Raw genomic sequence first — 13,737 nt, 5'->3', positions numbered from 1 at the left:
TTATTCCCATTTCTCAGATGAGGAAGCTCAGCAGGAGGAGGCGAGGGAACTCTCCCAAAGGCCTGCAGCTAATCCGTGGCAGGGCCAGGACTCACACCCAGGTAGTCGGGCTCAGAGGAAAGTACTGGAGCACATCCATGTGATTAGCAGAGGGACCCTGACTTCTGGGAGTGGAATAGTCAGCAGCAGTGTTTGTGGAGAATCTTGGGCCCAGCATGCCCGTCCCTCCATTTATTTATCTCTCCATTTATTTACTTGGTATTTGTTGGGCCCTTACTGTGTGTGGGTCCTGTGCTAAGCCCCGGCGATGGCCAGGGGCCTCGGCTGTCAAGGAGCTCCCACCTTAGGGGGAGAGGCAGATATGGGGTCAGTAAACCACACATCTGTGCCAGGACAGTGTAGCGGCGACCTGACCTGCATTTGCGGGTGTTGGCCCAAGGGTGAGGGGGTGCACGGGCAGAGAAGGAAATAGGTTCATCTGGGACTGCCCAGTCGAGCTGGAGTTAGCCAGGCAGTGGAGATTGGAAAGGAGGCTGTACAGCCACATCACCGACCTGTAAGATCAAGGACTGCGAGCTTTTCCTCACCATTGTGTCCCCAGCATCTTTCCCAGTGCCAGGCACACTGGACGCCCTCAACAGTTATTTACGGAATGAATGACAAGGAACCAAAAGAAAATCACTTGAGAGGGAGAGAGAAACTGACAGGAGATGAAGCTGTTGAGGGAGGAGGGCAGGGAGAGCGGGGCCTGGAAAGGCCTTGGAGTTTGCATCAAGGGTTCGGAATGTGTAAGACCCAGGGAACAGCAGGGAGCCGAGGAGGGGTCCGAAGCACCTGCAGGGTGGGACTGGGTTCCCAGTTGGGAAGATCGCTGTGGCTGCACGGTGCAAGGATTGTTGGAGGAGGACCAGTTGGGGTGCAGAGACTGCTGCTCAGCATCAGTTGTTGGCTAAGTGAGGGGGACAGTGTGACCACAGCAAGCAGCTCGCCTTCTCTAGGGTTTGGGGAACTATGGGCATCAGAGATGGGTGGGCTCTGGCCATGGACACAGGTGCTGACTGGCTGAATCCAGACCCATGGGGACTGGTGCAAGCTGCCATTGACCAAGTGGGCCGGGTGGGGAAACTGGCTCTGGTGGTTGCTTGTTATTATGGCCAGGGAACGCTCCCTATCTCTCTCTCTCTCTCTCTCTTTTGTTTGTTTTTTAAGATTATTTATTTATTTGAGAGAGAGCATGAGCAGCAGCAGAGGGAGAAGGAGAAGCAGGCTTCCCGCTGAGCGGGGAGCCTGATTCAGGGCTTGATCCCCGGACCTGGGATCATGACCTGAGCCGAAGGCAGACGCTTAATGACTGAGCCACCCAGGCACCCTCCGTTCCTCTCTTGAACCTGGAGTTCAAGCTCCTTATTCTCAGTAGGCATGTGCACTCAGGCAGGCCAGAGAAACTGCACAGGGAGATGGGCAGATGGCCAGGGTCCTGACATGGGAAATCTGTGTAGTGTCACTTTCCAGAAGATGGTTCCGTGCCATCTCCTGTGAAATTGGGGTGACAGTTTCTGGCTCAACCTGAGGAGTCACAGTGCAGACTGTTTAGTCTGCACAGAAAGGGAAACCGTGTCTTTGTCATGGGACTGGTTGAACCCCGGGATTGATTGTAGGAGATTGTGTTAACAGGGTTATGAAGGGGTGTTGTGACCCGCTGGAGGTAGGTTGAGTGGAGTTCGGCCTCAAGATTGTGTGGGCTCTTAAAGTCCTTTCCATCTGTATTTGTGGTCACCAAGTTGTGGTTGTTTTGGCAGATAAAGACCGTGATGTTTGACAAAACTGGCACCATTACCCACGGGGTCCCCAAAGTCATGAGGGTCCTCCTGCTTGTGGATGTGGCCACGATGCCCCTCAGGAAGGTTCTTGCTGTGGTGGGGACTGCGGAGGCCAGCAGCGAGCACCCTTTGGGCATGGCAGTCACCAAGTACTGTAAAGAGGTATGTGGACCTGGGCACTGCTTGTCCCTTGCCCCCTCGCCCCCCCCATCGGCCCTCCCCCTGTCACCCCTACCCCCATCCTCCATGCCCTGGCTGGCCGCCTTCTCCACTCTCACCGGCTGGGCTGAAAGCCTCCAAGCACCTTCCTCCTCACATGCCTCTTCTGCTGCCTCTGTAACCTGGGTCAGCTGCCTTGCAGGAGGCCTGGGCTTGTGGGCTCTGGGAACCCCTCAGCAGATCCCTGTGGAGGAGGTGGAGATGCAGCTGTCAGTGATGGGTCCCCCGTCCCATTTCCAGATCATCACAAAAGCCATTAAGTGTTAGCAGTCACTTAGAGAGCACGTACTGAGCATCTGTGCTTGGAACAACAAAAACTGCTAGGATGTGAACTCCACCCTCTGGGAGCTGATGGTCTGGTGGGGAGGATGGACGGTGTATCAGTTCAGTCCTTAATGAGTGCTCAGTGCAGAGGGGATACAGAACGGAATGGGGGATTGGGGCAAGACGAGGCGAGAGCCCCTCAACCGGGGGCAGTGAAACGGAAAGGCGCCAGCAGAGGTGAGCCGAATGCCCAGTGGGTTCTTGGCAGTTAATGGGGAAGCATTCATCCTTTGACCTCTCCAGACGAAAGGTCCTGTTGCATTTTCTGTTTTCAGTCTAAATATAGAAGCAGCAGGATGTGCCAGAATATTGCCCTGAAAAATTTTAAATGGCCTGGGCAAATACAGTTAATGCCTTGGGGCAAAGCTGACAGCTCTACCTGGATAGGGAGTCTTCCAGAAACCTCCGTCCGTGTCTTGTGTAGGGTCATTCAGACCACCATTTCCCCCTCTCTGGTGAATGTTTCAGGACGAACGTGCTCTGTCATCCCTCCTTTGCTGTGTAGTTAACCCCACAGGAAGCAGCTCCTCACATCTGTCTCCTGCCTCTGCCCTCGCCCCCGCCCCCAGGGCCTGTAAATGGGCAGTGACCTCCTGAAGGCCTCCGAGCAGCTTTGTTACTGCTTGCCTGTTCCATCGTTCTCACGAAACTATTTGCAACGTAAAAATAGTATCTCTTCTCTTTTTGGCTCCCTCTACCTCCTTTAATTTGAGGCATTTGCCGTGAACTGCTCTTCTCCTGCCTAGTCTGCCCCTTGTCCCGTGTCATGAGGCATCCATTTAATAATTGTAATGTCTGTGTTGGATGAGAGAAGCAGTTGCCAAATTACTAGTCGATCTTCTCACTGGCCCAGTCCTGCTTTCGTGGTTGGTGCCTCTCCTGCTTCCTGCTCACCTCCCCTCTCTCCCTGGCTTCACAGGAATTGGGAACCAAGACCTTGGGATACTGCACGGACTTCCAGGCAGTGCCGGGCTGTGGCATCGGCTGCAAAGTCAGTAGCGTGGAGGGCATCCTGGCCCACAGCGAGCACCAGCAGAGCAAACAGGCTGCTCCCCTGAGCAGGACTGGCGGCGTTCCCGAGGCAATAGGTATCCCTGGCCCTTGTCTCTCTGCCCGGCCTGCCACAGCTTGGGCCTGGCTGGGTCAGCTGGCAGTGTGCCTAACCAGAGAGCACCAGGCCGGCGCACCGCCGTGGGGCCCCAGCTGTGGGCCAGGGCGGCTCCTGGCCAGGGTCCCACGTGCCTGCCTCCCCCAGGAAAGCCTGCCGTTTGTCCATTGTTGGGTTCTCTGATACTTCTGAATCTTGACGCTAATGGCAGACAGAAGTAGTGTATGTTACTGCAATTCATAGAGTCTTGCTTCTTTTTTTTTTTTTTTTAAGGTTTTTATTTGTTTATCTGACAGAGAGACGAGAGAGGGAACACAAGCAGGGGGAGTGGGAGAGGGAGAGGCAGGCTTCCCGCAGAGCAGGGAGCCCGATGTGGGACTTGATACCAGGACCCTGGGATCACGACCTGAGCCGAAGGCAGACACCCAACGACTGAGCCACCCAGGTGCCCCTAGAGTATTGCTTCTGTGACCCATAATGTTGAGTCTCTTCTTTCTTACCCAAGTCAGTGCTGCTTCTCTAAGCTACAAAGGGGACAGATGGGAATTCTACTTTTGCTCCTCCAGTCTCCCTCCCGTGCTGTAGAGCCCCGATGGCATGTGTCGTATTTACAGAGCTGGCAGCAGCAGGGAAGGCAGATGGAAGTGGTCTGCCCAAGCCAACAAGGGGTACTGCCTGGAGTGAATACGGCTTTTCTGATTCTGGGGATAGCTTGCTATAGCCATCAACGTGAGAATGTGGACACCCTCCTCACCCAAAACGCCCGTGTCTGGTGTTTTCTCTTAAGTGCGCTGGGGTATTGTTAGAAGCCATCTGCAGCCTTCTAGTAATTCAGAACCCAGCATGATGCCAGCATGACCCTTCCATTTAGCTGCCAGGACTGGCCTGTGTGGTGACCCTTAGGTTAGTGGCACACATAGTTAGAAGGTGACAGGAGAAAGGCTCACCTGGCCTTTTAGGAGGTACAGCTTTTAAACATTTCACAGAAGTAGACTTGTTATTTGCTGACGCACCTTGGGTCATCTATACCCAGCTACACTTGCTGCTTGTAATCTCTGCAGAAAAGGAACCAGCAGATAGCTCTTAAAGGCAAATAAGGACACTACCAAATGTTTATAACATTTTTGCACACACTGCATGTACCTTTTCACACCCCATTTTGATCCACCCCCCGCCTGATGTTCCACACGTTAATTACTGTTTCCCTGGTCCTTTAAGGGTGGCGTTATGAGAAGTGCTTGCTAGCTCCTGTGTTTCAAAACAGTTAAATGGGACTTTTTGCTGTTAAAAGGATTCCGTGGTTTTTAGTCCTTTCTCATAGTAAAATTGGACTGTTTGGGAATAACCACAAACTCTTTTAAACAGATGCGACCCCCCAGACCTTCTCTGTGCTGATTGGGAACCGCGAATGGATGAGGCGCAACGGCCTAACCATTTCCAGCGACATCAGTGACGCGATGAAAGATCATGAGATGAAAGGCCAGACGGCCATCCTGGTGGCCATTGACGGTACCACCCCACCCTCGCCTTCTTCTGCTCTTAGCAATGGAGTTTCTTGGGGCTATCTGGAAAAAATAGACTTTCTCCTTTCTTTTCCCCCCTAATAAATCTTCCTCTCTGTTAATTTAAATTCTGTGTTCCAAAAGGATGCCTTGCCAGTTTTCTCACTTCGTTCTCGGTCCGGAGGTCCTCTCTCGCTCTGTCCATCCTTTCCCCCGAGAGTGAGGCAGCTCAGCTGCCTTCGCCATCACTGTCTGCTTCTGTCCAAGCCAGCGGTTCCGTCACCCTCCTCCTCCATCACTGCACACACAGCAGTAGCTCGCTGTCCAGGAGGTTCACCCCTAGGGTCCTAAGTAACGAGATCGCTGCCCCTCTGCCGAGCTCCCCCAGATCGTGTGTGTCTGGGCCTTTACGCCTCAGATGATTGGACTCTTACCTTGTTAATGGTAGTTTCTCCTTATAGAAGTAAAACTGTATGCAGATAAGCAACATAAATTATTATTTTTAATGCTTCAACTAAATATGTTAAATATGTCTGCCACTCTTTTTCCCCTGCTCACTCCGCCATGTCCTTTCCGAAGCCCTTACACACCTGCAGTCCCCTCAGCTCCTCAGATCAGAACCAGCTCTGCTGGAGGGGCTGTGCCCTCTGTCACACCGCTCCCCTGCATCTGCCCTGCCGCACCTCAGGCCTCAAATGCCTTCCTGCCTCACTCTCTGAAGAGGCGCTCCAACAGACCCCCCCCAAACAAATGCTTTCTGTAGGGAGAGAAAAAGGAAGGACTCATTTTCTGTTTGGACACTCATCACTTTTCAGTAACATTTATTGTATTCATTCTATTTCTCATATCTTAATAGCTAACATGTATTATTATTATCATGAGCCAGGCACTCTGCAAAGTAATAGTTGTTCCTTGCAGAAAATTGGGAAGATTCTGAGAGCCATAAAGAAGAAAATGCAATGTCTCCTTGTCCTACCCCTTAGAGAGCCACCGTTAACGTGTCATATTCCTTCCAGACTTTTGTATGCATCTGTAAATGTAGGTTATTTTTAAAAAACAAAATAAAAACCGGGTTATGTTCTATAACTTGGCGTTTTGTTGTTCACATGTGACGTTCCACTATGGAAACTGTTTCCGGTAGCACAGCCTCCTTTGCTCCTCGGGCTGTCCGGTGCTTGCCCTTGTGGACTTACCGAGGGTGTCTCCTGCAGGTGTGCTCTGCGCCATGATTGCCATCGCGGACGCAGTCAAGCAGGAGGCAGCCCTGGCTGTGCACACGCTGAAGAGCATGGGTGTGGACGTGGTTCTGATCACAGGGGACAACCGGAAGACAGCCAGAGCCATCGCCACCCAGGTGTGTGCCAGGGACTAGGGGCTGGGGATCGTCCCCCTTTGAAATTGCTTTTAAGCTCCCTGGAGCAGTTTGAAGAAACATAGGGAGCGCCAGTACCTCTGAACGCTCCACGTTGCTCCTGGCCTCCCCTCGCCAGGTGCGTCTCACTCTGCCTGCTCTTGTCTGTCCCAAGCTGTGCAGCGTCCCACGGGAAACCACTGTGCTGCGGTCGCCAAGCTCACGTCCCTGGGGCCTGGATGTCTGAACTCAGGACAGGCTGCTGCCCTGGAAAACGCAATTCCAACATTCTCTGTATCTGTCTTTCCAATGGGGCAAAAACAAAGATCATGGCTCGAGAGCTGAAACACACGACTTCCGAGGCTTTGTTTTAAGGCAACAATTTGTCCGCTCAGCTCTTCTCACGCCCTGTGCGGCGGACAGACGGCTGAGTCCCTCACTTCCGAGTGCGTGCTGTTTGCCTGCCCAACCCCGCACACGGCGAGGCCTCCCGTGCAAGTTCCTGAAATAACACACCCTCCCCAAACGTGTGTACACCATAGGCTTTTGCAAGTGAACTGCTTCTTACAAGGGAAGCAGCGGTACCTCTCCGTGGCCTTCCTTGCTAATGATGGACTTGTTGAGTACCGCCTCTTTTCCTGGTTAAAACTTGCTTATCCGTTCAGTGAGCACTTACTAAGCACCATTCATGTGACAGGCTCCAGAGAGGAGTGAAGAGGGCGCCTGTGCTCCAGCAGCTCGCTGTCCTCGGGGGAAGGGTGACCAGTGCCAGGGTTGAATTGAGTGCTTGCCTCTGCAACAGAAAAGTGCATAGGACACGTGGGAGCCGCCGACTGACCCCAGCCTGGCAGGGGCTGGAGCCACCTTCCCAGGGGTGGAAATGCTTGAGTCAGGAGTGGTCGTTTGAAGAAGAGGGAGAAGGTTGGAGAAAGGGAAGCTGTTTCCAGGACAGAGCAGGCAGCATGAGCACCACGGCACTGGGCTGGAAAGCTGCAGGAAGCTGAACGGGGCAGAATCCAGTGAGGGCTGGAGGCGGGCAGAGACCAAGTCCAGAGGCGCTTGGGAGGCAGACCGAGGAGTGTGGATGTCATCCCAAGGGAAGTGGGTTCCACTGGGTCTTTAAGCAGGAGAGTAACGTGACCAGCTGACCACTGTTTTTGAAAGACCACGGTGGGGATGGGGGGAGGATTGGGAGGCCGGGAGGTGGGCAGGGAGAACTTAAGCCACCATGGAAGCGGGGCACAGGGATGGCATGCCCTGGCATCTAGGGTTTGGTGACTGACATCGCTGACTGGGCTTGGAGGCCGGAGGGAGTGGGGGCAGGGTGCCGCACAGGTTTCTGCTGCCGTTCACTACCCTTTGCCAACACCAGGTGTTGTCATGTATTTATCTTTTGACGACTGTTTCCTTTCCTTTTAGGTTGGCATCAACAAAGTCTTTGCAGAGGTGCTACCTTCTCACAAGGTGGCCAAGGTCCAGGAGCTCCAGAATGAAGGGAAGAAAGTCGCCATGGTGGGAGACGGGGTCAATGACTCACCGGCCTTGGCCCAGGCCGATGTGGGCATCGCCATCGGGACAGGCACGGACGTCGCCATTGAGGCCGCTGACGTTGTCCTCATCAGAGTGAGCTCGGCTGTATCTTTGCGTGCCCTGTTGTCCCAGTTGTGGGAGCAGTGAGGGCCAGGGGACAGAGCTCCTGACTGACCATGTGTTCCTCCTACAGAACGATCTGCTCGATGTGGTGGCTAGCATTCACCTCTCCAAGAGGACCGTCTGGAGAATACGCCTCAATCTGGTGCTGGCGTTGATTTACAACCTGATCGGAATACCCATTGCTGCAGGTAGGGTGGCTCTCCCCTGCCAGGGTACCTTTGACTCCAGCTGCTGGCCAGAAGGCCTTCTCTCTGCCTGCTGCGTTTCTGCCCAACTTAGTGAGTAGCCCACTTTGCTGCCTGGTTGCCTGGCCGGCTGGCGGGGCAAAACCATTTTAGAAAGAGTTTATTTTATCATGTTCTCCACTTTATAAGTCTCTAAAGGTAAACGAAAGCTGCAAAGATGGTTCCTGGGATTCCATGTTCCCTCGCAGCTCCCCCTGAAACCCACGATGTCCCCTGTGGACTGTCCCAGGAAGACCAGGGTGGGTGGGAGGCCCCAGTCCCCTAGACAGCAACCCCCTGCCCGGCTTCGAGACCGCCTACTTCAGAGGCATGCGGGGCACATGGTCATGACATGGCATTGGGGGTTTCTGAGCCACCCCAAGATGGGGAACTTCACAGGGGGCAGCCCAAGGTGAGGACCGTCTCCTCTGAGCTGTGGCGTGAGTGTCGTCCTTCCCTTGGCCAGGGGTCTTCATGCCCATTGGCATCGTGCTCCAGCCGTGGATGGGCTCGGCGGCCATGGCGGCCTCCTCCGTGTCTGTGGTTCTCTCATCGCTGCAGCTCAAGTGGTGAGTCCCTCGAGGCAGGAGCGCGCACCATAGGCGGTGCCCACTAGGCCTTCTCCCCCGACCCAGCCACCCCGTGGGCTAGCGATGGGCGGGTGCCGGGTGCCGGGCGCAGGTGCCCAGTGCACCGCGGCGGGGGCATGTCATGACCTGACCAGCGCCACGAGGGGGTAATTCAGCACCTCCCAGCCATCTGCACTGTTCGTGTAAATGCCCCGTACACGTGGGGTCCTTGTGTATTATCAGTTGTCCTTTTTTGTGAAGATGTTTATTCGTGCTTTCATTTAACAAAAGTTAATGGCAGCCTACACTGTGCCGGGCATTTGGATGGGAAGTTTCTCAATCAGGTGAACTTTACCTGAACCCTAGGAGCTCGATACCCTCTCCTTTTAAAATCCTAAACTCCATGGGGTTTCCATACCATATGTTATTGAAAGACTTTGGTGAGAGCTCTTCTCCATCCTTCAAAACAAACCTGCACCCACAATGGCTCAAATGCTCCTGGATTCTCACTTGGCAGCTATAAGAAGCCCGACCTGGAGAGGTATGAGGCGCAGGCCCAGGGCCGCATGAAGCCCCTGACAGCATCACAGGTGAGCGTGCACATCGGCATGGATGACCGGCGACGGGACTCCCCAAGGACCACGCCCTGGGACCAGGTCAGCTTCATCAGTCAGGTGTCTCTGTCCTCCTTGAAGTCTGACAAGCTGTCTCGACACAGTGCTGCAGCTGATGACGGTGGGGACAAGTGGTCTCTGCTCCTGAATGACAGAGATGAGGAGCAGTGCATCTGAAAGCTCCAGGCGGGTGCAGAGCCAGGGGTCCATCTCCTCAGTGAGTAGCCGGCCCAGCTTTCCCCATGGCCGAGGCTGAGACCAAACAAGTGCAGCACCAGCAGCAAGATGGGCGAAGCTCCCCTCCAGCCGTGGGGACTTCCACTCCCTGGACATTCCTGGTCATCCCTCCTAGCATGTGCCACATCCAGATGTGACTCCTGGGTAGGCCCTGCCCCCCACCCCCCGTGCCTGGATCCCGCCAGCACAGGGGCCAGGCTTCCCGGCCTGACCATGCTGTTGGCCTGGGCTTGTTGGGAACCTTGCTGGACTCTAAGAGCAGAGGAGAGGACAGCCAGCCCTCCTCGCAGACCTCTGCTTTGGTGTTTGGAATGACTACCTGTAAAATGAGGAAAATCTCATCAGGACCAAAATCTTAGCTGGGCCTTTCCTTAGAACTCAGGAGAAGCCTTGTATTGGGTTCTTTTTGACAATACCCACATGCATTGCGTATCTGAGACCACAGTTTACCTCAAATACACCCCATTGATGTCTGCCGGCACTGTCTCTTCCTTTTCTGTTTTTAACATTGGCGCCAGCCCACCCCAGCCCACCCCTGCCTGATCTCTGACAGCAGGACCCTAGTGATCCCTGCTGTTGCCCTCAGGCCTGCATCTGCTCCCTCACACACCGGCCAGAGAGCCGGCCTTGCTTCTCTTCAGGCCGAGAGTTCTCTGCTGCCTGTGTGCCCCCTGGCCATGGAGTCCTGGCTTCTCGCTCCTCGGAATGGCATGCTCTTGTGGACTGTTTCTGCCCCGCTGGAGTGAGGGTCTCAAAGCCTGAGACCTAGGAAATCCTGCCTCCTCTGGGGTCCAGGTCCTTGGGATGCGTGGAGGCCTGTGGTGCTTGAAACCACATCCCGTGGGGAGGTGTGTGCACTTGCCAGAACCGCCTTGCACACCCCCGGGAGCTTCAATGACATGGTCTGCTATGGGACTGTCAGCTCATGGATGGTGCCCCTGGTGGTGTGCAACTGCAAGGAAACCCATACCCGAAGAAGAGGAAATCACACTTACTCTCCAGGAGCTTCTACTTCTGCACACGGGACTGGCGCCTTAGGAAAGGAGTCACCACTGCTTCCCCAAGGGAGAGCCTGTTTCACACTTTCAGTGGCTCTTTGTGATTGTAGGACGTCAGACTGGCAGGAATGGAGCCAGTTTTAGACACTCAAGCCGGCGGTGATTGACAGAACCACATGGTAGTACACGAGTAGAAAGAAAATAAATTTTAAGGTAGAGAGAGCCCTTATCACACACAAAATAGTTTTATTTATTGAGTACCAGTTACGTTTCAGGGAGAGTGTAAGCACTTTTTCTAGGCTACTTGTAATCTTCTCAGCAAACTAGCCAGTGGGTACTGCTGTCCATGTTGGACGCGCAGGGCGGTAGGCTCAGAGAGGCTGGGTATCCCGCCCAGGATCGCACAGCCCGCGCACATGCCAGAACAGGGAAATCTTTTCTCCGTGGTGGCTGTCACCAGAATATCAGTTGGCAGGAATAAACAGGAAAAAGCCACTGCTCCTAGAAGAACAAATCTGCTGGGTGGCCGATTCATTGTTAGCGACTTAGAATGAAACTTGATCTCAGGATCAGCTCCCGGTTCCCTCGGATGGTTTGTTTCCATTTTTGCCTCTAATCTCGTGTTGCTGGGTCTTACCCACTACAATCCTGCGCTGGTTCCACTGTGTTCCTGTCGTTTTCAGTCTTCCTTTCCCCCGGGCCTCTCCCTGCTCTGTCCTTCCTTTACTCCTGGCTGTGCTCAGGAGGGTTTCTTGTTTTCTAACTAGGTTAATCATTGTCTAAAGGATCTAATTGTATTGATTTCACAAAGGCTTTTAGGACCATAAACCTCATGCGTATATGGCCATGAAAATATTTATATAATTGTACAGGATATAACCTTTAGATGTTCAGGGGGTAAGAGTTTTTTGTGTGTCAGATAAGAAGAGTTCCTGTTTCAAAAACTTTCCATGCCGTATTAGAATAAAGTTTATTTTTATTCATCTAAAGGCTGCCTCTGGCTGGCTCTGTGCGTGCGAGAAGCGTAATTGAGGCCAGTGCAAGGCCGCTTCTGCAAGGGGGGCGGGGCGGAGAAGGGTCGGGTTTCACTGTGGAGGTCGCGCCGGTGGCCAGACCCTCTGATCTGCAACCCCCCCCCAGCACCCTGCAAGCCCCTGTCCCACATGCGGGGCGTGGTGTGTGGGGAGAACTCTCTGGAGCACAGCCCCTGTCCAGGTACCTGTCCCCCTGGGCCAGACACCTGCCCCATTTGATGCACTTCTCTGCTTGACAGAAATTGTCAACAAAAGGCTATCTCAGACATACACATTTTAATCAGGAGGGCTATATTTTGGGTCCCTTAGCTCCAGAGGAATGGGGCAGGGGGAGTAGTAGAAATGTCTGGACCAAAGGACTCTGCTGGGAAGGCTCTGTGGGCATCTTGGGGTGGCAAGGGGGCCCTGAGTGAGCTCCAGCTAAAGGTGAGGTGACAGGGCAATTTATCATCCAAACCAGGACGCTTTTAAGAGTGAAAGGGGTGCTATTAATAATTATGCCAGGCCAACTGGCCTAAACCGAGACTCTCCAGGCAAACTGGGACATGTGATCACTTTCCAAAAAAGGGAAATAGACGCTGTGACGTCACAGACACAAACTGTAGGACTTCAGGATCCTGCCTTAATTGTAGGTTCCGTAGATGTGAGGGTAACCTATCCTTTATCCGATTTGGGATTTTTCCCCCCGCTCTGGCCATCCTGAGGCCAGCACTTCCCTGCAGAATCATGGAGGTGATATCTTTGTGGCTCACTATGACCACATGGAGAACCAGTCAGGGGTTGGTCCCACTTGCTTGCCCTGCGGTCCCTCTAGCACACCACATAGCACTTCATGCCAGGCACGCTGGACTGTTTTTCTGGTTTCCCACGTATGGGAATTTCATGCTGTATGCATGTCCCCTTGTGGGAAGAGAGGGTTGATACCACGTTAGCAAGGGATTCCATTTCTTTAGAAAATAGATCCTTCTAAAACATGAGCAAATCTCCCTGATAACCATTCCAGATGCACCAGAAGAAATCACAGTGTCTGTCCATTCCTGGTAAGTTTTCAGTCTTTAAGATCTTAGTTAAAGCCTTGTGATGGGGGTCACCTTTTAAGTAAATGGATAACCTAGTTTTTTGGTAAAGACGGCACCTTCCAATTGATGCGGCAAAAAATAGTCAAATTGTTCTGCTAGTTTGCTAAGAAACCAAGATTAATAAAGTGGCCTTTATTTTAAGAAAATCCAGCATAAACCAAAATCAGCTCATCAAATAGGTTAATTAGAAAAAGATTATTTGAATTAGAGAAGGATTTTTTTTTTTTTTTTTTTTTTTTTTTTGCTTTAAAAAATTTCACATCAACAGGCGCCTGAGTGGCCCAGTCATTTAAGCATCCGACTCTTGATTTCGGCTCAGGTCATGATCTCAGGGTCCTGAGATCAAGCCCTGTGTCGGGCTCCACACTGCGCATAGAGCCTGCTTAAGATTCTCTCTCTCTTTCCCTCCGTCCCTTCCCTCCGACCTCCCCCCGCCGCTTGTGGCAATCTTCTCTCTTAAAAAAAGGTATGTCAATATTTCAGCAGGTAAATTCCCTAATGCATATAAATACTTCTTGAGTTAGAAAAGTTCTACTCTGCATACAACTTTTTCTTAAATTGTATCTTTTGTTTAAAGAAAACAGGCAAAGAATGCATAATACAAAGAAATGCTTTCAGAAAACAATCATGCTGACTCAGTTTCCCTTTGCAGATGACCCTGTATGTGGGAGCGCTGATCTGGCTTGGGGTGCACTGTGGAGCTGGTGGGAATGAAACCACTCTGCTTCCTGAGTTTTCACACACAACATGGGCAGGGACATAAACACCACTGTGCGGGTTTATTCCAGAGGGAGATGTCTACTTGTCTGCCGTTTTCCTTTGTGTGAAGACAATGACAATGGTTGAAATTACAGGATAGAATATGAGAATGTTAAATAATGCCACGAAATCCCTGAGTCTCCTTTATTCTATTCAAAAAGATGAATAAACAGATGTGAAATCATCCATGGGCTAAGATGAAAACAAGAATTGAAGGAAATTTAACATTTTTTTCCTCTGAAAAGG

At 52.4% G+C, this 13,737-nt stretch overlaps 1 protein-coding gene across 6 annotated transcripts in view; it reads left to right on the top strand.

Annotated features, from left to right (window-relative positions):
• The window catches only part of ATP7B (ATPase copper transporting beta), a 72,996-nt gene extending 61,388 nt beyond the window's left edge, over positions 1–11,608 (top strand). For 5 of the 6 annotated variants that reach the window (XM_025875102.2, XM_073894611.1, XM_073894608.1 and 2 more), the window contains 8 exons: positions 1,800–1,982; positions 3,283–3,451; positions 4,837–4,980; positions 6,185–6,327; positions 7,744–7,947; positions 8,048–8,165; positions 8,668–8,770; positions 9,288–11,608. In XM_025875102.2, coding sequence (XP_025730887.1) covers positions 1,800–1,982; positions 3,283–3,451; positions 4,837–4,980; positions 6,185–6,327; positions 7,744–7,947; positions 8,048–8,165; positions 8,668–8,770; positions 9,288–9,561 — 1,338 coding nt within the window. In that variant the 3' untranslated portion in view covers positions 9,562–11,608. The remainder of the gene's footprint in view (positions 1–1,799; positions 1,983–3,282; positions 3,452–4,836; positions 4,981–6,184; positions 6,328–7,743; positions 7,948–8,047; positions 8,166–8,667; positions 8,771–9,287) is intronic. The other variant, XM_073894610.1, reaches the window with a different exon arrangement.
• Positions 11,609–13,737: the final 2,129 nt, after the last annotated feature.

The sequence above is a fragment of the Callorhinus ursinus genome, unplaced genomic scaffold (assembly GCF_003265705.2).
Source record: "Callorhinus ursinus isolate GAN/ISIS: 27379988/994484 unplaced genomic scaffold, GSC_fseal_2.0 scaffold7, whole genome shotgun sequence".
Classification (NCBI taxonomy): domain Eukaryota; kingdom Metazoa; phylum Chordata; class Mammalia; order Carnivora; family Otariidae; genus Callorhinus; species Callorhinus ursinus.
Note: the sequence above shows the minus strand (reverse complement) of the source record. Positions and strands in the feature narration are given on the sequence as shown.